Genomic DNA, 23481 nt, shown 5'->3' with positions numbered 1-23481 from the left:
TTTGAGGGGGATTTAATGCTTCTTGCTCCACAACATTGGTGGGCATCCCACCCTTGTTCTCTCAGTTTCTGGCCAGTAGGAGATAAGTTGTTTTTTTGTTGTTGGTTCCCTCCCCTCCCCCCACACCCCCCGTTTTGGCTTCCTACCTACTGCTGGAGGTTATTCTCCAAGCTACTAATGGTCTTGCAGGGGGGATGCTGGCTAGTAAGAGTCCTCTCTTGCTTCTGCTCTGTGTCAACATCAACGTGGAGCTGGGGGCTAGATCAGAGAGAGCAGGCTGGGAAGAAGAACCTGCTTGGTCTGCTCTTAGGAATGGAGGACTGTGTAGCAGTGAAGAGGAACCTGCTAAGTGATACAGCGAGAGAATTAAATTGATTTATTGAGGTGTGGTTTTGGGGAGGGCATGGTGATGCAGGAATTTTTCTCTAGGACTTTTAGGTTTAGTCCTTGGGTGAGTAGGTATTGGTGACCCTTCCTTTTTCCCCCCTCATTCCCTGATTACCTGCCTTCTCAGGTTGGGGCAGCCTGTTTCTGGTGCCTTGGGAGCACCAAATTGAAACAAGTCCATGGGTGAATTAAACCTTGAGTACTTTTTTTTTCTACCCAAACAGTTTGTCACTAATACTACTACACCTTAATGTCAGTGTAATGCAAAGAAAATATATGGAAGATACTAAAGCAAATACCTATCCTGTTGCCTTTCCCGGGCTTCCTGGAGAACTGATCCATGAAATCTTTCTTCCATAACTTTTGTTCTACTGGGTATCTTGGGACACTGTTGGTTAGCATTGCTGACCCACTAACAATAAGACACTTAATGGTAAAGGTGATTCAATAACTCAGTGCATTTTGTACCAATATGTAGCATTAAGACACAACAGGAAGTTTTATTTGTCCAATGATGCAAATAAAGTGACTGCAGCCTTGTGTCTTCAACCACTTAAGACATATTAATGGACCAGTAAAACATATCCTGGAGTGTTTTAATGCTGTTCTAATTACGTCTATTGAATTTCTTAAAATTCTTTTAAATGATTTTCTTTTTGGACTTATCCTTCCACTATGGGAAAAAAACTTCATAGTGGAAAGAGGGGTAGTGGTAGACAACTTTCTTTCTCTTCTTTTTTTTTTTTTTTTTTTTTTCTTAAACGTATATTTTAGTTGTTGACATTTTTCGTTTCCATTTATGTTAGCACTCCTGCCATATCCTGCTGTCTTGTCATCTTCTCCTGCAGCTCCTCACAGGGGGCTGGGCTGCTTTCAAGATTTATCTATTAAGCCTAAATTGGAAACTTACTGTGCTTTTGATTTTTAGCCTTTTTAACAATAAAACAATCTTGTGAAGAGCTGCTGGAGAAGCAGCAGCTGAGGTGTGGAGAGAGGTGTGAAAGCAGCTGCTTTTCACCTAACTATAGTAGCTATAGTAGCTCTCAACTTTTTACCCCATGTAAACTCACTAGTTAAAATAGTTCGTACCATCAGGGAAGCACAGCTGAGCATGGTGGTCAGGAATGCACTTCAGTAAGGAAAAACACTGCCTACTCTGAGCTGCCATACTTCTTCCATTTAACTCTAACAGGACTTCCTCATTTGTGGCAATTTTTTTTACTAGAAAAGCTGATGCTGAAGTGAGAGTTCATCTGAAACACTCAATTCAGCTTTCTTTAGAAAGTAAAAGTTGAAATGTGCCAAGGAAGCCCTATTGTAGACAGTGAGGAGGGGGAAAAGATCCATGGAGAACAGAGTTAAGGTTGTGCATCGTGTACTGTGGTTTGTGTCTGAGTTGGAGAAGAGTATATGTGTTGTAAGGTGACTTAATTTCTCACTCTTCTTTTGTGTGCGTGGGGGGGTGTGTGGTTTATCAGGTGTGTAACTGCTTCACTTCAAAATTCTTTCGTGTACTACCTTCCTGGTGTGTGTTAATGAGTAAGCACAATTGAAGAGGTCAGGCAAGGTAGAAGTGAAGCTGCTGCTACTTTTGCCCTTAGAAGACTTCTTTGTATTTTTCTGTCAGATTTCATCTTACAGACTTCATTGGAAGAGGTTTTTATCAGATGGAGATGACTTACGTGCATGCAGGAGGCATCAAGCTTAACTGATGTTTTATACACCAACAGTTATGATGAATACTAGCTAAAACTAACACAATTATTTTTCCCCAGAAACTTGCATATTGCACCTGATCTACTCGGGATGCACCCGTCTGCCAAATTTTGTGAAGAAAGGCAATTAATGTCCTTTGCAATACAGCCTAATTTCATGAAGGTCCAATTTTATACGACATATTAATTTTACAAAGAGAAATAAACTAAATTACACAGGAAATTCAAAGGGCATAAAACTAATGCTGTGTGAAATTTCACACAGCAGTAGGCTGTCTACTTCTAGAGAAACTGAAAATTCCCCCTTTTTAGGATCTGCTTTACCTGTACAGCTGCCACCAGGCATCTCCATTATCTGGAAATTGGGTTAACAGTCATTGGTGCAATCCCAGCAATTAAAATCTTAAAGGAATTTTATTGCTACTTTCACACTCGTAGAATTGCCAGGAGGAACACACAATAGTCATGTTAAACTTTTTTGCAAGGAATACAAATCCTTCAGAATGTTAGGAATTTAAAGTAGCGTTGAAGATGCAATCTGTTTTTTTGCTCAAAATGCAAAGAATTACTGCAGGTTAAATTGATCTAGGACTTATTTTTATATTACTATTTGCTCTGTCTCTAATTGTATTAGTGTTTTGTTTATAGGATTGTGGACAACATGCCTGTAACTTGGTGCTATGATGTTGACAACAACCAGAAGTTTTGCAATCCTGGATTTCCTATTGGCTGTTTTACTACAGAAAAAGGTCATCCAAAGGATGCCTGTGTCATTAATGTAAGTTTAAAGTATTTTTTACTAATGTGTCAATTTCTGTATTGAGTGATTATCCATATGCATGTTCACCATTAATGGGGAATGTGCATCCCACATGCTCGAGTTCTGAATCTTTTGGCTAGTGGGGTCCATATGGTGTGTATGCGCCCTCAGAGTCCTTGTGCTCTGTACAGAGGATGTAAAAGGACAGAGCAGCTCAACTGCTGCACATATTTTCTCACTGCCTCTTGGTTTAGAGAGAGTGGCTTGCTGTCTGTGCTTTGACTGCTAGCAATCTCTTGTTCTTACTACTTCTTTTAACTAGTTGGCATTTCCTTTAAATTTTCAAACTTCTGATTTGCCCAAATTAGACTTCAGGCTCCAGGGTGGCCTCTACTTTTGTCCTTCAGATTTAAATATTGCCCCTTGTGAGGAAGCAGTGCTCATGCATGATCACTTCAAATGACAAGACTGCCTGGGGAAGTCTCACATTTTGGAAAAATGTGACCTCTGCAGGTCTCTCACTTCCAGAACCCAAAAAGACAGTGACTGCAGATATTCCTCATGAACCAATCCATGAAATCAGCATCTGACCCAGCTTCTCTTTATCCCCCTGAACATGGCCCCAAAAGGTGCGAGCACTGGTTCAGTGACTCATAGAGCCTCCTCTTCAATCCTGGCACTCAGATGGACCAAACCCATGAAGAGACCATCATCTGAGAAGATACAGGGAGTGAGGAGTTGCAGTGGTAGATCCTCTACCACTAAAAATCTCACCTCCAGCACCACTTTTCCTCTGAGATTTCACAGCCTTGTGTAGTTCGTGCCACAGCTCACTACCTCACTACTGTGCCTCCTCAGTCAGGAACTCGACACCTTCAACTTCCTGCTCCACAGCATTGATGCCATGGAAAGCTATCCTGGCACCGCAGCCTCTGGTACCTCAGGCTGTGGCACTGTCCTCAAGCCTGGTGCTTGAATTGTCACCATTGCTTACTGAGGTTTTGGCACTGTTTTTGCTATCCATGTCACAACACCAGCTGGCACCGATGACATTCAAGGCACTGATGGACTTAATGGTTTTCCGGGAGCTGGTATCACCTTTGATAGTCACCTCCATTTCCCTAGTTGTAGTGGAACTTTCCTTTAGCATGGCACCATATACTTCCGTAACCTTGCTGGCTACACCAATATCTAATACACCACCTAATGCAAAGTCTAATGCTCCTTTAATTCAGCCTCATCAGTAGCATCAAATAGTAGCGGGGACTCGGAGCACCATCATACATACTCCCCAGAACATTTGCACCACCTGCTTCAGCCTCATAAGAAGACTAAGCCTCATTCTGAAACAGTTATTGGGATGTTTGCCAGACAGGACACAGACTTTCCTGACTTTATGGCCACCAGGACCATATTTATCCATGCAGATGTGGCCATAATGTGGACCATGCTCCACTCAAAGTAGACTCCATTACCAGGATAAATCTCACCATCTTAGAGTGCCTCTCCTGATGGCATCAGCTACCCAGGCTGTCCCCAAACCTCCACAATAGTACAAGGATAAACCAGAAGCTGTTCCACCTCTGTTGAGACTTTCTAGGGCCTGTGGCACTCTCATCATCCTCTCCTGAGGAGGTAGTCATCCTACTGTCCCCTAGTTGGACAACTTTAGAGGTTTCCAAGAGCTCCTCAGAAGAGTTGTAGAGGCCCTGCAGGTTCGAGTGGAAGAGGTCCAGAAATAGACCCACAAATTGGTGGATATCTTACAATTCACCTCACCAACTACCAGGCCTTAATGGCCAGTTACGACTTTCAGATTGACAGAAACTCATCTTTCACCAACAGTCTCCCACCTCTTATTTCCAAGGACTAATTAATGGCATAAACTGGCTTCCAGCCTGCACCAGATGTGGCAGACTGTCTGTATTTTGATGGTCACAAGGCGATCACTGTGGCTACAGAGGTCAGGCTTCCTTCAAAGTACATTCGATGGTAGAGGGCATGCCCTTTGAGGGGTGTTAGTTACAGTTCAAAAATAGATGAGGCCCTTTGCACACTGAAGGATTCCAGAGCAACTGTCCAATACCTTGGGATCTACATGATCGCCCCTAAAAGGAAATGTATCAGTAGTCCTATGACCCACATAGGTCAGGTCCATCACTAGTTTTTCTGTGAAAACCCTACTGAGCTTTGGAAAAGAGGCAACGCTTCCACAGATGGAGACAGTCCACCTCTATTGCCCACTCTTCTCAATTTTCATCAGTCCAGTAACACTCTTTTAATGGGACTCTGAGGCGGTTCACACTGACTCCTGTGACTCCATACCTAACAATCTGTTCCATTTGGAAACTGTTTAACTGTTTTCAGGCACTCACGAGTCTCTATCACCATGGGCCAGTTGGTCATAAACATAATAACTTCAGGATATTCCATCCAGTTTCACACAGTGCCTGCACCCAACTGCCTTTTCCCATACTCTTCCGGGTCCCTTCTCAAAAGAATCAACTATGTCAAGCGATCCTCATTTCTTTTTTTTCGAGCAATAAAGAGAGTCCCTCCTCTGTATCATGGTAACAGGTTTTAAAGCAAGTACAGTAGTACTCCATTTATCTGACTTTCCTTCAACCAGTTCTTCACGTTTACCGAACAGCTGGGACACAAGGGCCAGAAGTAGGCGAACTTTCCTGTGGCTGCTAGATAGCACTGCAGCATCGCATTTTTCCATTCTCCAGTTTATCAGGAGGTTTGATTATTTGATCTGGCCCTGGTCCTAATTAGACTGGAAAATGGGGTTTTACTGTACTTTGGTATCCCTAAAAAGAAATGAGGTTGGTGATCCATTCTGAAACTGTGGAAACTGAACATTCATATGCCATTGAAGTTCAGGATAGTCACCCTCACCTTAATTCCCTTTTTGAATTCAAGGACTGGATTACATCTCTCGACCTCAAGATGCATACTTCCACATATATTGATGGTTCCACCCTGCAGGAAGTACCTTAGGTTCATGGTAGGCCACGATCATTACCCTGAAGAGTAGAGCCAAGTACTGGTATCCGCTGCACTGAGAATATTCACTAACGTGCATGTAGTAGTGGTAGAACACTTAAGGAAATCTTGGTGTGTACCCTTACATGAAAAATTAAATGGAGGAAATATTGTCCGCTCTCAAAATCTGTTCATCACATGCTTGATCTGTTCCCTAAGCCTAAAAGTCACTAGACAGAAATCCAACTTGACTTCTGTCCATAGACTCAAATTGATTGGAATGATTCTGGACTCCACCAAGTCTATGGCTTATCTTCCCTAGGATAGTTTTAAGAATTTTATAGCTCTTATTATGCAGTTGGAGTCAAGTCCCAGCATCACGGTAAGGACTCTTCTTGCTCTGCAAGGACATGAGGCTTCATGCACCTTTATCATGCCTCATGCCAGACTACACCTTCAGTGCGTGCAAGGCTGGCTAAGGCTGGTGTACACCCTGATTTAAGCATCATGTGGACGTGCCCCTCTGGATGCTTCTATTAGTACTGTTACCTCTGAAATGGTGGAAGGACTCTGCAGACACCTAAAGCGATGTGCAAAAGGAACTCCTCTGCTCTCTAAAACTATAGTGACAAATGCCTTGCTCTTGGGGTGGGAAGCTCACATGGAGGATCTTCAGGTGCAAAGCCTTTAGACAACACGAGAAACATGGATGCATATCAGTCTCCCAGAATGCAGAGCTGTGTGCAAAGCTTACGAGTCCTTTCTCCCGTGCCTCAAGGAACAGATGATCCAAATCAGCAATACAATTGGCATGTTCTACATCCACAAACAGGGTGGGGTAGAAGTCTTCTCCACTATGCCAGAGGAAGCATAAGCCTAGATCCCTCTCAGATAACATTTTAATCTTGTGGTCAAAAAGGCCTGATGCACGCCTACGCTCTGGTTCCATTGATGCCCAGGGTGCTCTAACAAGATCAGGAAGGACTTGGACAAGATGGAAGGGAGCAGAAGGAGACTCCACCGATTGGAAGGCAAAAGATGCACTGTCCTAGGGATGGGGGTTCCACGACCACCACTCCCAAGAGGAGGAGGGTGGTGGTGGTTGGTGACTCCCTCCTCAGGGGGACTGAGTCCTCTATCTGCCGCCCCGACCAGGAAAACCGAGAGGTTTGCTGCTTGCCAGGAGCTAGGATACACGATGTGACGGAGAGACTGCTGAGACTCATCAAGCCCTCGGATCGCTACCCCTTCCTGCTTCTCCACGTGGGCACCAATGATACTGCCAAGAATGACCTTGAGCAGGTCACTGCAGACTACGTGGCTCTGGGAAGAAGGATAAAGGAGTTTGAGGCGCAAGTGGTGTTCTCGTCCATCCTCCCTGTGCAAGGAAAAGGCCTGGGTAGAGACCGTCGAATTGTGGAAGTCAACGAATGGCTACGCAGGTGGTGTCGGAGAGAAGGCTTTGGATTCTTCGACCATGGGGTGGTGTTCCAAGAAGGAGGAGTGCTGGGCAGGGACGGGCTCCACCTAACAAAGAGAGGGAAGAGCATCTTCGCCAGCAGGCTGGCTAACCTAGTGAGGAGGGCTTTAAACTAGGTTCACCGGGGGAAGGAGACCAAAGCCCTGAGGTAAGTGGGGAAATGGGATCCTGGGAGGAAGCACAAGCAGGAGAGCGCAGGAGGGGAGGACTCCTGTCTCATACTGAGAAAGAGGGACGATCAATGAGTTATCTGAAGTGCCTATACACAAATGCAAGAAGCCTGGGAAACAAGCAGGGAGAACTGGAAGTCCTGGCACAGTCAGGGAACTATGATGCGATTGGAATAACAGAGACTTGGTGGGATAACTCACATGACTGGAGTACTATCATGGATGGATATAAACTGTTCAGGCAGGGCAGAAAAGGTGGGGGAGTTGCGTTGTATGTAAGAGAGGAGTATGACTGCTCAGAGCTCCGGTATGAAACTGCAGAAAAACCTGAGAGTCTCTGGATAAAGTTGAGAAGTGTGACCAACAAGGGTGATGTCGTGGTCGGAGTCTGCTATAGACCACCAGACCAGGGGGATGAGGTGCACGAGGCTTTCTTCTGGCAACTAGCAGAAGTTGCTAGATCGCAGGCCCTGGTTCTCATGGGAGACTTTAATCACCCTGATATCTGCTGGGAGAGCAATACAGCGGTGCACAGACAATCCAGGAAGTTTTTGGAAAGTGTAGGGGACAATTTCCTGGTGCAAGTGCTGGAGGAACCAACTAGGGGCAGAGCTTTTCTTGACCTGCTGCTCACAAACAGGGAAGAATTAGTAGGGGAAGCAAAAGTGGATGGGAACCTGGGAGGCAGTGACCATGAGATGGTCGAGTTCAGGATCCTGACACAAGGAATAAAGGAGAGCAGCAGAATACGGACCCTGGACTTCAGAAAAGCAGACTTTGACTCCCTCAGGGGCAGATGGGCAGGATCCCCTGGGAGAATAACATGAAGGGCAAAGGGGTCCAGGAGAGCTGGCTGTATTTTAAAGAATCCTTATTGCGGTTGCAGGAACAAACCATCCCGATGTGTAGAAAGAATAGTAAATATGGCAGGTGACCAGCTTGGCTAAACAGTGAAATCCTTGCTGATATTAAATGCAAAAAAGAAGCTTACAAGAAGTGCAAGATTGGACAAATGACCAGGGAGGAGTATAAAAATATTGCTCAGGCATGCAGGAGTGAAATCAGGAAGGCCAAATCACACTTGGAGTTGCAGCTAGCAAGAGATGTTAAGAGTAACAAGAAGGGTTTCTTCAGGTATGTTAGCAACAAGAAGAAAGTCAAGGAAAGTGTGGGCCCCTTACTGAATGAGGGAGGCAACCTAGTGACCGAGGATGTGGAAAAAGCTAATGTACTCAATGATTTTTTTGCCTCTGTCTTCACAAACAAGGTCAGCTCCCAGACTGCTGCACTGGGCAGCACAATATGGAGAGAAGGTGACCAGCCCTCTGTGGAGAAAGAAGTGGTTCGGGACTATTTAGAAAAACTGGAAGTGCAAAAGTCCATGGGGCCGGATGCGCTGCATCTGAGAGTGCTAAAGGAGTTGGCGGATGAGATTGCAGAGCCATTAGCCATTATTTTTGAAAACTCATGGCGATCGGGGGAGGTCCCGGATGACTGGAAAAAGGCTAATGTAGTGCCCATCTTTAAAAAAGGGAAGAAGGAGGATCCGGGGAACTACAGGCCAGTCAGCCTCACCTCAGTCCCTGGAAAAATCATGGAGCAGGTCCTCAAGGAATCAATTATGAAACACTTAGAGGAGAGGAAAGTGATCAGGAACAGTCAGCATGGATTCACCAAGGGGAAGTCGTGCCTGACTAACCTAATTGCCTTCTATGATGAGATAACTGGCTCTGTGGATGAGGGGAAAGCAGTGGATGTGTTATTCCTTGACTTTAGCAAAGCTTTTGATACGGTCTCCCACAGTATTCTTGCTGCCAAGTTAAAGAAGTATGGGCTGGATGAATGGACTGTAAGGTGGATAGAAAGCTGGCTAGATCATCGGGCTCAACGGGTAGTGATCAATGGCTCCATGTCTAGTTGGCAGCCAGTTTCAAGCGGAGTGCCCCAAGGGTTGGTCCTGGGGCCGGTTTTGTTTAATATCTTTATTAATGATCTGGAGGATGGTGTGGACTGCACTCTCAGCAAGTTTGCCGATGACACTAAACTAGGAGGCGTGGTAGATACACTAGAGGGTAGGGATCGGATACAGAGGGACCTAGACAAATTAGAGGATTGGGCCAAAAGAAACCTGATGAGGTTCAACAAGGAAAAGTGCAGAGTCCTGCACCTAGGACAGAAGAATCCTATGCACTGCTACAGACTAGGGACCGAGTGGCTAGGTAGCGTTCTGCAGAAAAGGACCTAGGGGTCACAGTGGACGAGAAGCTGGATATGAGTCAACAGTGTGCTCTTCTTGCCAAGAAGGCTAACGGCATTTTGGGCTGTATAAGTAGGGGCATTGCCAGCAGATCGAGGGACGTGATCGTTCCCCTTTATTCGACATTGGTGAGGCCTCATCTGGAGTACTGTGTCCAGTTTTGGGCCCCACACTACAAGAAGGATGTGGAAAAGTTGAAAAGAGTCCAGCGGAGGGCAACAAAAATGATTAGGGGTCTGGAGCGCATGACTTATGAGGAGAGACTGAGGGAAGTGGGATTGTTTAGTCTCCAGAAGAGAAGAATGAGGGGGGATTTGATAGCAGCCTTCAACTACCTGAAGGGGGGTTCCAAAGAGGATGGAACTCGGCTGTTCTCAATGGTGGCAGATGACAGAACAAGGAGCAATGGTCTCAAGTTGCAGTGGGGGAGGTCTAGGTTGGATATTAGGAAACACTATTTCACTAGGAGGGTGGTGAAGCACTGGAATGCGTTACCTAGGGAGGTGGTGGAGTCTCCTTCCTTGGAGGTTTTTAAGGCCCGGCTTGACAAAGCCCTGGCTGGGATGATTTAGTTGGGAATTGGTCCTGCTTTGAGCAGGGGGTTGGACTAGATGACCTCCTGAGGTCCCTTCCAACCCTGATATTCTGTGATTCTGTGATTTTGATTGAAATTCAGAGGCAAATCTTAACTTTTTTTTTCCCCTTTCCAGAGGAGAAAATGCTAGTAATCTTTCTCTTCACCATTCTTCCTTCTGAATCTGTGTTGGAGACTGCAAGTGGTTCACTATCTAAAGGAAACATGTTTGTAATTTCACTTAAAGGGACACTGTCAACTTAAATTGCACATGTCTACGTGTTATTTAGGGCAATATAAAGATAACCCTTAAGACTTTTCTATAATTCTATTACAGTAGAACTCTCCATTTGTTTACATTTTATTTTATAGTGCATTCTGCTGTTTTCTCAGTATAGTTAGCCGCTTTTTTTGTATATGGGGATCTTTCAAAAAAAAAAAAATAATGGGAGAGATATTAGATTAGGAAAATGTGACTGCAAAAATTAGTACCTGGTATGACTTCTAACCCTCTGACTAATTTTCAAGTTGATGTGTGTCGCTTCAGCAGTAATCTTCACTGGGGTTGCATTCTCTCTGTCTATCTCTATCTATCTTTTTAGTGCTGGCTGCAGAGCATCCCTTGGCATCAGTGGACTTGCATATCAGAGTATGTTCCTGTCATCAGATGACAGTTAACTACATTCTCTGTCTTGGAAAAGTGTTTTGGGGCTTCTAGTGTTAATCCCACCACATTTGTGCTCGCACAGACTGACATTTTGGGGTGCAGTTTTTCATGCCATTGAGAGGTGGTCACTGCCTGCCCTTTAACACTGGGTGCTTTAAATGCTCTGCTGCTGTTGCTCACAGCCCAGATACCAACAGCCAGCAGACAAGCATGTGGTTTCCCTAGTGTGTCTGCTATGCAGCCCTTGTTCTGCACTTGGACCCCAGCAGCCTACCTACAACACAGCAACCCCACACTGGTCTACTCCACACTTGGTTACTGTTTACAGGGTGACCCAACTCTCTCAGTCCTGAATTTTCCCCAAAACCATCTGCCCTGAAGTGTCCAGCCGTCTTCTGGAATGCTCAGAAGTAATAAGGTTCATTGCTCCTTTTAAGGAGACAAAAGCACAGTTTATTACTTTAACTGAAGTTAACAATCATTTCATTCAAACATAGCACTGGTTGGTTTAGATTAAAAGTAAAACTAATTACTTCATGAGGTTTTAAGTGAGTTCAAGTACAAGGGATAAAGACAAAAGTGGTTACAAGCACATAAAAGTAAACTATGCTTTCTCGTGTCTAATACCTAGCTCAATAAGCTACAGCCTTGGTTCGAGGTAGATTTCGTACCAGTCTTTCTTCTTTCCTGCCTTGACTGACTTTCTCATTCAGGACCTTCCACAGAAGTACAAGGTGCTGGTTTCTCTTGTCTTCCTAGGTGGAAGATGCCAAAATGGCTTTCTGTCTCTGCTTATCTCTCTCAAAGTTAATTGACTCTGTTTCAAGATCAGGATGTTTTCTTCCTGTGAATTTCCCATCACCCTGATGATTTCTGCATAAATGGGGCTTCCATTGTTTTGATTCCATCGTGCTTACTTTACACAGGAGACAGGTAGATTTCCGCCTTTTTCTCCCAGCCAGGAGGGAAGGCAACTATCGGGTTGTTTGGTCACAGACTTTAAAGCATATTATTAGTGAGTATCCATAATTCCTCTTATAGCGTTAATACATACATTCCACAATGATATTAATCATGAATGTGTGGCACCAATTTACATATAATATCTTGCATGATCTGTTTTAGATAAAGATTATGACAACGAGTTGGAGTACATTGGGATGTTCAGGCCAGCTAAAACTCACAGCTACGTATCAGGGTGTCCCTTGCTATTGGGTACTTGTAGGGGGTCTCATGCTTTCATGGAACTGTAAAAACCCTCTGCTGCCTCCATCCATCCAGTTTAGTGATATCATACTTAACTAAATATTCAGAGACTCTCAGTGGCTGATAAATGACACCTCTCTACAGCTGGGTAGCAGCAAGTCCTAAAGAGAATTTTAAGGACAATCAGTTTCAGCTTTTGCTTCAGTATAATTAACTTTTTAAATTTTCATTTAACTTCATCTGTTAAAGAAATTCTTATAAATGAGGCTTTTTACGTCATAGCCAGCCCACTTCTTGAATGAAATAAAAACGTTATTCTTTAAAGATGCCATATTGCCTGGATTTTAAAATTCTGCAGTGTAGACATTGCCTAAACCCCTGGTAACTGGTCTCCGAATGAGCCTGGCCTGACACTGTCTCTCAAAGGGCCAAAAATCTTTGACAGCTAGGGGAGTCCCAGTCTCTTGCCTAGAGAGTGGAGATCCAAGAGTAGAAATCCAGTCATGGAAATGTTCAGAGAAGCAGAACTACAGGAGGATATAAGTATCCCTTTTTGACTTGCATTCTTTTCCAGTAGCACACAAATAGCTATGATATCAGCACAGTGGTATTACTGCGTCAGTCAAACAGGAGGAGAAATGGTGTGGCTGGATAAGAGAATTAAAACAAATGTTTTCAAAATATGAGTACTACAGGGGAAATAGAGCTGTTTAAATTTTTATGTATTAACACACCACTTCTTGCCAGTACTTGCAACTGACAAATATGGACAGCAGTAAAACCTGATATTAACAAAATAAGTTTTTGACCCTGTTGAAACACAACTAGCCATTTGAGGCAGCTGTGTACAGTCATATGACCTCTGAGAGCAAACAGCTCTTTGAAAGAGACATTTTGAAACCAACTGAAAATGGGCCAGTCAAGGTTTCTCTCTAACAGTTGAATCAGGCATAACATTCAGTTCCATCATAATCTCTGGGAGGGATGCACAACTGATGTTGAGTTGAGGTGGTGTTTGTGAAGCATTTGTTTAAAAATAGTTTGGTTTTGTGTTCTAAATTGCTGTCACAGGAGTTTATCTACCTAGTTTATTTGCTTCTATATATAACCTCTTAGTAAAATTGGTCCACTTGGAAGTCCCCAATAGTCCAGTATTTTTCTTCAGTTAAGATTCATTTGAGAATGGTGATCTGGATACTTCGAATAAAGCTCACATACTCTTGAAGTGCCTCCATTAAAAAGGTAATGCAGGAAAAAGTGCTTGCTTGTGCATTTCCAGAACCCTCAATACACCTTGTAAGAGAATTTGGGGGCTTTTAACTTCGGCAGTATAGCCCTTTAAAAAACAGTGAATACAAGTCTGTCTAAAATGCAGTTTTGAGCTTCTGTTTTTAAATTGTAGAATAGTCCTATATCTTTGGTTTCTTTAATCTTGTATTTTGGTCCACAGGCAGAGTTTCGTGAAGAAGATACCTTTTACATATTCAACCATGTAGATATTAAGATATTCTACCATGTTGTAGAAAAGGAGGCGGTAGGAGCAAGACTAGTAGCTGCTAAACTTGAACCAAAAAGGTGAGTGCATTTAAAATGGATTTTAAAAATTACTTGTTAAACAAATGCTTTAGGGCCTATAACAAGAACTAAGTCAGTGCTCTAGTCCAGTTTGTGTTTAAAACTGGGCTTGTTGAACTTGGAAATCCATAGCAACCTGAGTATCAACCACAGGAAACTTATTCCACATCATGGACCTGTTATAGGTGCAGGGTGTGTGTGTGTGTGTGTGTGTGTGTATATATATATATATATATATATATAGTTCAAATTGGCTTTCCTGGTAACCAAGGTGACCTGAGCTAGTGTGTTCTAACGCAGTAGATCATTCTACTGACGAGGAACCTTAATCTGCTATTTCTGCCTCCAGTGCATTGAAAACATCTCATGGTAGTGGTATACTCCCAGTGTGGGATTCTCCATTTGCCAGTTGGCAGGGGGTGGAGCGAGGTTGCATTTTATTGTATGATTGAACACATTACCTCTGCCCTGGACACTGGTGAATCAGTATAGTTCAACTTTTGACATCTTAAGTGTTAGTCTAATACAGTGGTGCCTCCTCTACACTAGTTTAATTTTCTTGTTTTCTACGAACAGCAGTATGAAGAAGCATGTATTTCAATTCTATGACCCTCCCACAACTTAGTGTTCTCTTCGCCTTCTTCCCCTGGTTTATTTTTGTTGCTTTCCTTTTCCCTGTTAATATAATGGAGCTTGCTGTCTTGCAGGTCAAATACTAAAAAAATACATATTTTTTTTGTTCTGGGCCACCTAACTGTTTTGACAGCAAAGTTAGGAAGTCCTATCTTGTACAACATAACTAAGTGACCTTTTCTATTTTCTATTCAGAAAAATAAAATGTTTTTTAAACCTTAACCTACACTCCATGTGAAAAAGTAAAGAAATGATTGCATGTAATCTTCAAACTTCTGAGTCAGTTTAGCAAAACAGTTTTTAGGTAGTAAAAAGTACCACACTTTTGTGTATGTATATACTCGCTCCTTGCAACTGCTGTAACTTATTTATTTTTAAAAAAGTTTTGGTTTAAAATCTGATTCAAAAGAAGAATCCTAAATGAAGTTGATAATTGAAGGTCTTTAAAATTACAAAATCTGTAACATTAAATGAATGTTCTTGTAAGACTGATAATTAGATAAATTTATAAGATGTTATATAAATATCTGTATATATATTTTTCTTCCCACAGCTTCAAACATACACATACAGATAACCCTGACTGCTCAGGACCACCTATGGGTATAAGTAACAAGGCTAATGGGGAGATCAAAATTGCTTACACATACTCAGTTAGCTTTCAGGTGAGTGTTTTTCTGTTTTGGAGGCCTCACTCTATCAGATTGCTTACATTGATATTTTAGGAGTTCTAAAAGATGAGTGGCAAAAATTACTCCAAAATATTATCAGGCTCTTTTCAATAGCATGGTTCAAAAATAAAACTCCTTTCAGATTAGGATCTTGTGGTCTTTCGTTGAGATTTTCATAGTTGACTAGAGGATTTAACTACCCAACTCCCATTAATTTAAATGGGGATTGAGAACTAAATTCCCTAGTTGGCTTTGAGAAATCTCATCTTTCATGTCTGCATAGCTTCACTGTGTAGAAACGTAATCTGCCAAACACTAAATCCAACCAGTCATGCTTTTTCAACAAAGAACTAAGTGTGACAGATATGTCAGGGCTGATGGTTCTCTTCTCCAGCTAGCTCTTAGGGCAGGTCTAGCAAAACAGTTTTGCTAAGTCAACCTAAGTTACGCAACTCTAGCGACGTGAATAATGTAGGTGGAGTCGATGTAGCTTCGGTTGACTACTGCGGTTGACGGGAGAGCTATCGGCGGTCGATTTTAGCAGTTCTTCACTAGACCTGCTAAATCGACCCCTGGTGGATCGATTGCCGCAGCATCGATCCACGGTAAGTGTAGACAAGCCCTTAGTTTTCTTTCCTCCCAGGCCTTCTCCCACATGTATAACTGCAAAGAATCAGGCAACTATTTTGTTACCTCTGCTCTCCTTTTGAGAGCACAAGCACAGCCACTGGAATGCCCTTGATGGGGACAGGGTGATGGCACAAGATAAGGCTTTTGATGTAACCTATTGAAGGAAGGTTCCTCAAAGTATGGGAATGTTAAGGATTTCTAAGGTCCCTCTTACTGTGGTGTGTAAGAACTAATAAAATAGAGAGGGGTTGCTGGGAAGACTGGAGATCATCCTTATCTTCACATATTAGTCATCTTAAGTAGGCATTTGTCAAGTTTCATTTTTCTAGCCTTAAATGCCTCTGTTTGGAGTCTGCCCAAATGCACACACCTTTTATGCATTGAAATGGGCAACTATCACTATGTCATGCTGTGGATATCTATTTTAGAATCTTGGAAAAATAAGAGGAAACTTTTAATGTTTGTATTTTCCGCTATTTATTTTTTTAAAAACTAGCTATATCAAATTTATTCTAAGAGCAGCATAATACCTTGGTATATTATACCACTGCCTGATTGAACAAACGTGCTTAAACAAATCTGAGTTCCTTTAAAATTTACACAGCTTGTTGCAGGGTTTAGTTCCAATATGGTGAAATGAAGCTGTATATGGAAGTGAGTCCTTGTTCTTTAAAATTTAGTTGAAACATGGTTTCTGTACCCATTACACACACCATTTTCCATGAGCTTCATGGAGATACATATATAATTAATATATATTAATAATATTCTAATAATGTAGAAATACATGCTCTCTTAAATGGCCAGGTTGGAAATAAAACCCACAAGAACTTTGAAGATGAGGACGAACACTTGGCTTGTAATAGTACAATATAAACAAAAGTATTAGATCACTCTCGCCATATATGTAAACATTCTGATGTTCACTTGGTACAGACTATAAGTGGACATTCAAATTGAACTTGAAGTAAATTTTATGCTTATTTAAAAAAAGCTGGAAAACATATTTTCTGCTCTGTTCCTAAGGGTTTTAAACATTTGGCCAGGAGTGCTTGATCAGGGCTGAAACTTAACATATAAAATTGTCAATGAGGCATTCTCTGACTTTTGCCGTTAGTATGGCTTCCCTGGTTTGTTTGTTTGTGTGTGTGTGTGTTAAACAAAGGAGGTTTTTTTTTTAGTGTCAAGAGGCACATGTTTTGCACTCATTACAAATGGATAGTTTTAAGTTTTGTAGGATTAGTCCATAATACTGTTTTTGAAATGGCTCAGTTCATTGTTGAAAAGCTAACTGAGAATCTAATTACTTTGAAATTTGTATGTGAGACAGGTAGATTTATCTGGTGTATTTTAAATACATACCATGTATTAAATAAGATTGGTCCCAAGACCAATCCCTGAGGAACTCCACAACTAACCTGCTTCCAGCCTGACAGTTCACCTTTCAATATGACCAGTTATAGTATAACCAGTTCCTTATCCACCTTTCAATTAATCCCCATCTTCTCCAGTTAAACTAAAATTTCCCATGTGGAACTGTATCAAATGCCTTACTGAAATCCAGGTAGATTAGATCTACTGCATTTCCTTTGACTAAAAAAAAATCAATTATCTTCTCATAGTAGGAGATCAGGTCGGTCTGGCACGGTCCACCTTTTGTAAAACCATGTGGTACTTTATCCCAATTACCATTCACTTCTATGTCCTTAACTACTTTCTCTTTCAAAATTTGTTCCAAGACCTTGCATGTAATTGAGGTCAAACTAACTGGCATGTAGTTTCCTGGGTCACATTTTTCCTTTTCTTAAAAAAAGGAACTATATTAGCAATTCTTATTCATAGGGTCTGACCCCCAAGTGTATAGATTCATTAAAAATCCTTGCTAGGGTTTGCAATTTCATGTGCCAGTTCCTTTAATGTTCTTGATGGAGATTATCCAAGCCCCCTGAGTTAGTCCCATTAAGATGTGTGAGTTTGACTTCCACCTCAAATGTGGTAATTTCTACATCCATATCCTCATTTCCATTAGCCACTCTGCCATTACCTCTAAGATCTTCATTAATCTTACTGAAAACTGAGGCAAAGTATTTGTTTAGGTGTTGGGCCATGCCTAGATTATCTTTAATCTCCACCCTATCCTCCATGGTTAGCAGTCCCACTTCTTGTTTTCTTTTTATTTATATGGCTATAGAACCTTTTTACTATTGGTTTTAATTTCCTTTGCAGGGTCCAACTCTGCTTGGCTTTTGATCATCATAATCTCGCCTTCGTTCTCCCTCTCTAGGAACAGGCAGAATCCCACTGAAGATCACTTGAGCCTCCATTTCCTTAAGTGTTTTCCCCAGCTTGGTATAGTCTCCCTTGATACGTTCCAGTGAGAACTTAGCTGTATCATTTGTTCCCACATGAAGGACAATCTTGAAGGACAATGGATTCTTTCCTGCTCCCATTAGGATCCTCTTCAGCCTCAGGTCCACATCCTGTATCTTAGCTCCTAGCAGACAGCACACCCTTCTGTTCTCCAGATCAGATCTGGTGACAGGCCTGTTTGTTCTTAGGGAGTCTCCAATCACGTAGACCTGCCTTTTCCTGGCGATGGTGTGATTCTCCGGCCTTCATCCTGTTCTTTCTGGCTGCAACTTCTCTTGACTTTTATTCTCCCTTGCAAGCTTCTGCGAGTCATCCTGTATCCTCCTAGGGCTCTGAGCTCTGGGTATCGCCATTGGCTCTTCCCCTCTTCTTATAGAATTAGCCACTTGTGACAGGTTCCCCTCAGCTCCAGGGTAACACCTGGGGCTGGGGTACCACTGAACCCGCTTGACCCACCAACGTGCTCCTGGTCTCTCACTTTCACCAGCATACAGGTAGGGAGTTACCCAGCTGCAGAAACACACAGACACTGAAATCAGCTCTACATGGGAAGGCTCAGCTAAGGATTTGCCCAGTACTCAAGTACGCACATCCCTCTAGAGAATAAACCCAAAATTATGCCATCTTGCACTCCACAGAGAACTACACAGTGCAAGCTCATGAAATTCACCATCTCCCTCAATGTGGAGGGGAATATACACAGCTTTCTGCCCCAAGTTAGAATTTCCACACACATTTTTTTAAGACAAAACAAAAGCAAGTTTATTAACTACAAAAGATAGATTTTAAGTGATTATAAGGGATAGCAAACAGATCAAAGATTACACAGCAAATAAAACAAAACACAATCTAAAATTAATATACTAAAGAAATTGGTTACAAGTAGCAAATTTGCACCCTAAATGATGTTTTAGGCAGATTGCAGAGACTTGCTTGCAGCTTAAAACTCCAGATATTCCTTTCACAGACCAGACGCCTCCTAGCCTGGGCTCAGCCCTTCCCTCCTCCCCCCAGCTCAGTCTCTTTGTTCCTCAGTTGTTTCCAGAAACCTTCTCTCTTGGGCAGAGAGTTAGCGAAGAACGAACCAAGATGATGGTGGAAAAATACTAGTATTATCATGGAGTCCAGTACCAGATGACTTGGTCACATGATCCTGCAGCCATAACTCAGAGGCTGTTTATAGCCTCCCCAGGAAGACTTCTCAGTGAGTGATTAGTATCTTCAAAGGCCTATTGTTTTCACTAATGGCTCTTCCTAGCGAGACATCTAGACTGATTGCATTCTGCCTAGTGGGCGTTCCCCAGTTGTAAACAAATTTGTAATAGATGCCTAGACAATATTCCTAACTTCAGATACCAAAATGATACATGCATACAAATAGGATAATCATATTCAGTAAATCATAACTTTTCAATGATATCAGATGCCTTATTTTGTATAAAATACATCATAGTTATGCCATAATCATAACAATATCTCTATGAAAAATATGGGGGCATAATACCACATCGCTCTTCTCTTCTTTGTCCTCCCACCTTCTGTTACTGCCTGCTGTGCCCCTTCTTCATTCTCCAACTCAGCAAACCTGTTCCTGAGCTCTATTTCTCCTTCACTTTGCTTGGTTCTCATAGTCACATGCTTGCACTAGCCACTTTCCTTACCCCGCGGTCTCCCCTCAGAGTTCTTCAGTCCAGCTTGCATCTGCAAGTCTTGACTTTTTTCCCTTCAGCCTTCTCCCTCACCTGCTCGAATCCCCTTCGAAACTCAACCATAGTTTCCACCTGCATCTTTGAAGCTCAGATCTTCTCTTCCATCAGCTCTGTCAGGCGGCACTTCATACAAATTTCAGAGTAGCAGCCGTGTTAGTCTGTATCCGCAAAAATAACAGGAGTACTTGTGGCACCTTAGAGACTAACAAATTTATTAGAGCATAAGCTTTCGTGGGCTACAACCCACTTCTTCGGATGCATATAGAGTGAACCATATATTGAGGAGATATATATACACACACATACAGAGAGCATGAACAGGTGGGAGTTGTCTTACCAACTCTGAGAGGCCAATTAAGTAAGAGAAAAAAATCTTTTGAAGTGATAATCAAGATGGCTCAGTACAGACAGTTTGATAAGAAGCAAGTGTGAAAATACTTACAAGGGGAGATAGATTCAATGTTTGTAATGGCTCAGCCACTCCCAATCCCTATTTAGCCCTGAGTTGATTGTGTCTACATACAAATGAAGCTTTTTTCAGGTACCCGCTCCAGGATCATGTACATCCTGAAGCTTCCACGACTGGTCATCTTCATTTTCTTTTCCATTGCTTGGGTCACTACCACTGCTGCCTCTGTATCTGTCATAGCCTTCCCACTTAAAGTCCTCTCAAGGGGAAAAAAAGAAAAAACAAAACAAAACCCAAACAACAAAACCTTGAATAGGAAAACAGGTGACTTTGTACTCTGAGCTATAAATTGAAGGTTATATTAGTTATGGCTTGTTAGATAATTTATATAGCAACCTATGTTTTATATAGTTCTTTTCAAAAAGTGAAATTCTTGTGAAAAAGGATCCCCTGAGGACCTTATGGTGCTAGAACATTCAATCTAAAAATGTTCAGATGAAGTTTATTAGGAAACAAATTCGTTTTCTGTGTACAAACTTACATAATGTTTCATTTTCAGGAAGAAGAAAAGATAAAATGGGCATCCAGATGGGATTATATTTTGGAATCCATGCCACACACCCATATTCAGTGGTTTAGGTGAGAAGAACGTTTTAGCCTTCAAATGTTACATACTGGACCATTTTTTTTTTTTGGAGCACTAGATGTTGGTTTTTGACAGTGGATTTTTTTTTCCCTTTATGTAGCATCATGAATTCCCTGGTGATTGTCCTTTTCCTATCTGGGATGGTAGCTATGATCATGTTAAGGACACTACATAAAGACATTGCAAGATATAATCAGATGGATTCCACTGTAAGTCTGGCCTTTCTAAAAATCACTATTCTGTGGCGGGGGATAGGATGTAAATTTGTACAGCTTAAATTTCTTCTATTGAATGGGTAACTGCTGTGTTAATACCTGTCATTCCTGAATTCACATGTTAGCTAGTGTTCTTCTAGGTTTCGTGTGTGTATATAAGACTTTAAATAACACAGGATCAGTCTTCTTGAGGAATCATTTGCTATTATAACATTTGAGATTGGGGTTGGAACTTCCACTGCTCCAAGATACAATCTTGTAGATGAAAGTTAGACCCTTCTCTGGGAGACTGCAACTTGTTTGAGCCATGTTGCCTTCCTTGTAAATCTTATTTCTTCTTCGAGTGCTATTCCCTATGTATATTTCACACATGGGTGTGCCTGAGTCTGGAAGTTTTTCCAAGCAGTATCCGTTGACCCACACATGCACAGTATCTTTCCTCGTGTTCTGGACCGAAAGTATAAGGGACAATGACCACACCACTCCAGTTCCCTCTTACCGCCACATGACCTGAGTTGGAACCCTGTCCTCCTTCACTCTTCTTATCTATAAAAGAGTGCTTGTAGATATTGTGAATATTATCCTGCAGTTTAGAATTCTTAATGTACATAGTATAATATAGTGTAGTAATTCCCCTCCTGTACCCACCCAATCTGAGGGAACTGCTTTTTCACTGGGGGCACACATCTGGGTGAAGTGGGGTACCCATCTCTGCAAAGTGCAGCATCTGTAAGTCCTTCCTGCCAAGAAGCTAGAGCTCAGGCTGAGGAAGCACCTGATAGAAGAGGCTCTGCGGCCCCAATCTGATCCTGGCCAGGGAGACGACCACTCTCCTCCCTCCCTCCATACAGTGGCATCAGCAGTGCACCTTTGAATACGAGCCGTGGAGCGGCGCCATCAGCACTGAAGCCCAAGGACTCAGGTTACAGGGCTCCTCATGAGAGCAAGAGACATTCTCGTAGGCATAAGGGCAGATCTCCGCAGCGTCAGATTGGGTGAGATGTGGCATATGGATCCAACAGAACTGGTGCCAAAGGTTCCCCGGCTGGAGAGTAAGGCAAAGGAGAAAAGGGATCCCATGCTACCAGGACACAAACAGACTAACTCCATCAGTACTGCCTCGAATATATGGAGACCGGCCAGCTCCAACGGTCACACCGGATCCCTCCAGTGTCTTGATAGGAATCCTGCAGACCATGGCCATATGGAGACTTATTCTGGCACCAGAAGAGGTCTTCCTCCCTTTCCTGCAGTCTCTGCTTCTGTAGGGCCCAGTGGTTCTCAGGGAGGTTTCTACCCTGGAAGACGAACCACTGTCGCAGGAGAAGCCCCTTGCTTATCCATCAGGCAGGGGCCCCTTGGTACTGACAGTACCACTGTTTCCAATGGCATAATCATCATACTCGGAGGAGTCAGAGGAAATAGCCCCACTGATGTCTACGGTACAGTACAGGAGCCCAGACAGCTGCAGCAGTCCTGGCTGTGGCCCACCCCCTTCTCCACAGTGACGCCTGGTATTGCTACCTGTGGGGACCACTGTACCCAATGGATCCCTCTTCTGGCCATACTGGGTCCCTGGGACCATTATAGCAGGTGCCTGGTATCATTGCAAGAGTCCTACCGCTCTTCTTCCTCTTGCCAGCCGGTTCCATTGGTGTACGAGGAGGAAGCTGTTGAGCTGGTAACGCTGGTTCCAGGCAGAGCTGCCTCATTGCTGGATAATGCTGTCATTCTGTTGCCACCCTGTCAGCCAGATGAGCACTGGCAATATCAAGATCTACTCCAATGGGTGGCTGGTGACCTGCAAATTCCATTGGAGAAGGTCCAACACCCTCAACACCATCTCCAGCACATCTTACAGCCAGAGGGACCATACAGGGTGGCCCTTCCCATAAACGAGGCCATACTAGAACTGAGCAGAATGGTTTGGCACACACCTGCACTGAATGCCTCCACCCTGAAGCGAGCCGAGGGACTCTATTTTGTGCTGTCCAAAAGAGCTGATTTCGTCTTCACGCACCCTGCCCCTAATACACTGATGGTGCAAGCAGCTGTAGAGAGGGCTCAGCAATACCCACAGAAGTCCACCACACCAGATAAAGGGTTGAAGAGGCTGGATCTCCTGGACAGGAAGGTCTCCTCCTCCGCAGGTCTTTGTATAACCAACTACCAGGTATTTAACTTTAATACCTACACCAGACGGGTGCAGTTTAAGACAAACTCCCTGGGGAAGATCAGGCCCAGTTCCAGTTCTTGGTGGACGAGGGGAGGCGGGTGGCAAAGGTGGCTCTCCAGGTTGCAGTGGATACTGCAGTGAGACTGCATCCCAGTCCTTGGCCACAAGGCTAGTCATGCTCAGAGATTCTTGGTTCCAGTCATTGGGCTTCCCAAGAGAGGTCCAAAATACTATTCAGGACCT

General features: G+C 42.9%; 1 protein-coding gene across 1 annotated transcript in view; it reads left to right on the top strand.

Annotated features, from left to right (window-relative positions):
• Positions 1–23481, top strand: part of TM9SF2 (transmembrane 9 superfamily member 2) — a 63127-nt gene that overhangs the window by 14754 nt on the left and 24892 nt on the right. Inside the window, exons 5-9 of the mRNA XM_065409486.1 lie at positions 2751–2880; positions 13655–13779; positions 14966–15077; positions 20761–20840; positions 20948–21056. Of these exons, the coding sequence (XP_065265558.1) occupies positions 2751–2880; positions 13655–13779; positions 14966–15077; positions 20761–20840; positions 20948–21056 (556 nt within the window). The remainder of the gene's footprint in view (positions 1–2750; positions 2881–13654; positions 13780–14965; positions 15078–20760; positions 20841–20947; positions 21057–23481) is intronic.

Source organism: Emys orbicularis, chromosome 1, assembly GCF_028017835.1.
Source record: "Emys orbicularis isolate rEmyOrb1 chromosome 1, rEmyOrb1.hap1, whole genome shotgun sequence".
Lineage (NCBI taxonomy): Eukaryota > Metazoa > Chordata > Testudines > Emydidae > Emys > Emys orbicularis.
This window is presented reverse-complemented; position numbering and strand designations above follow the sequence as displayed.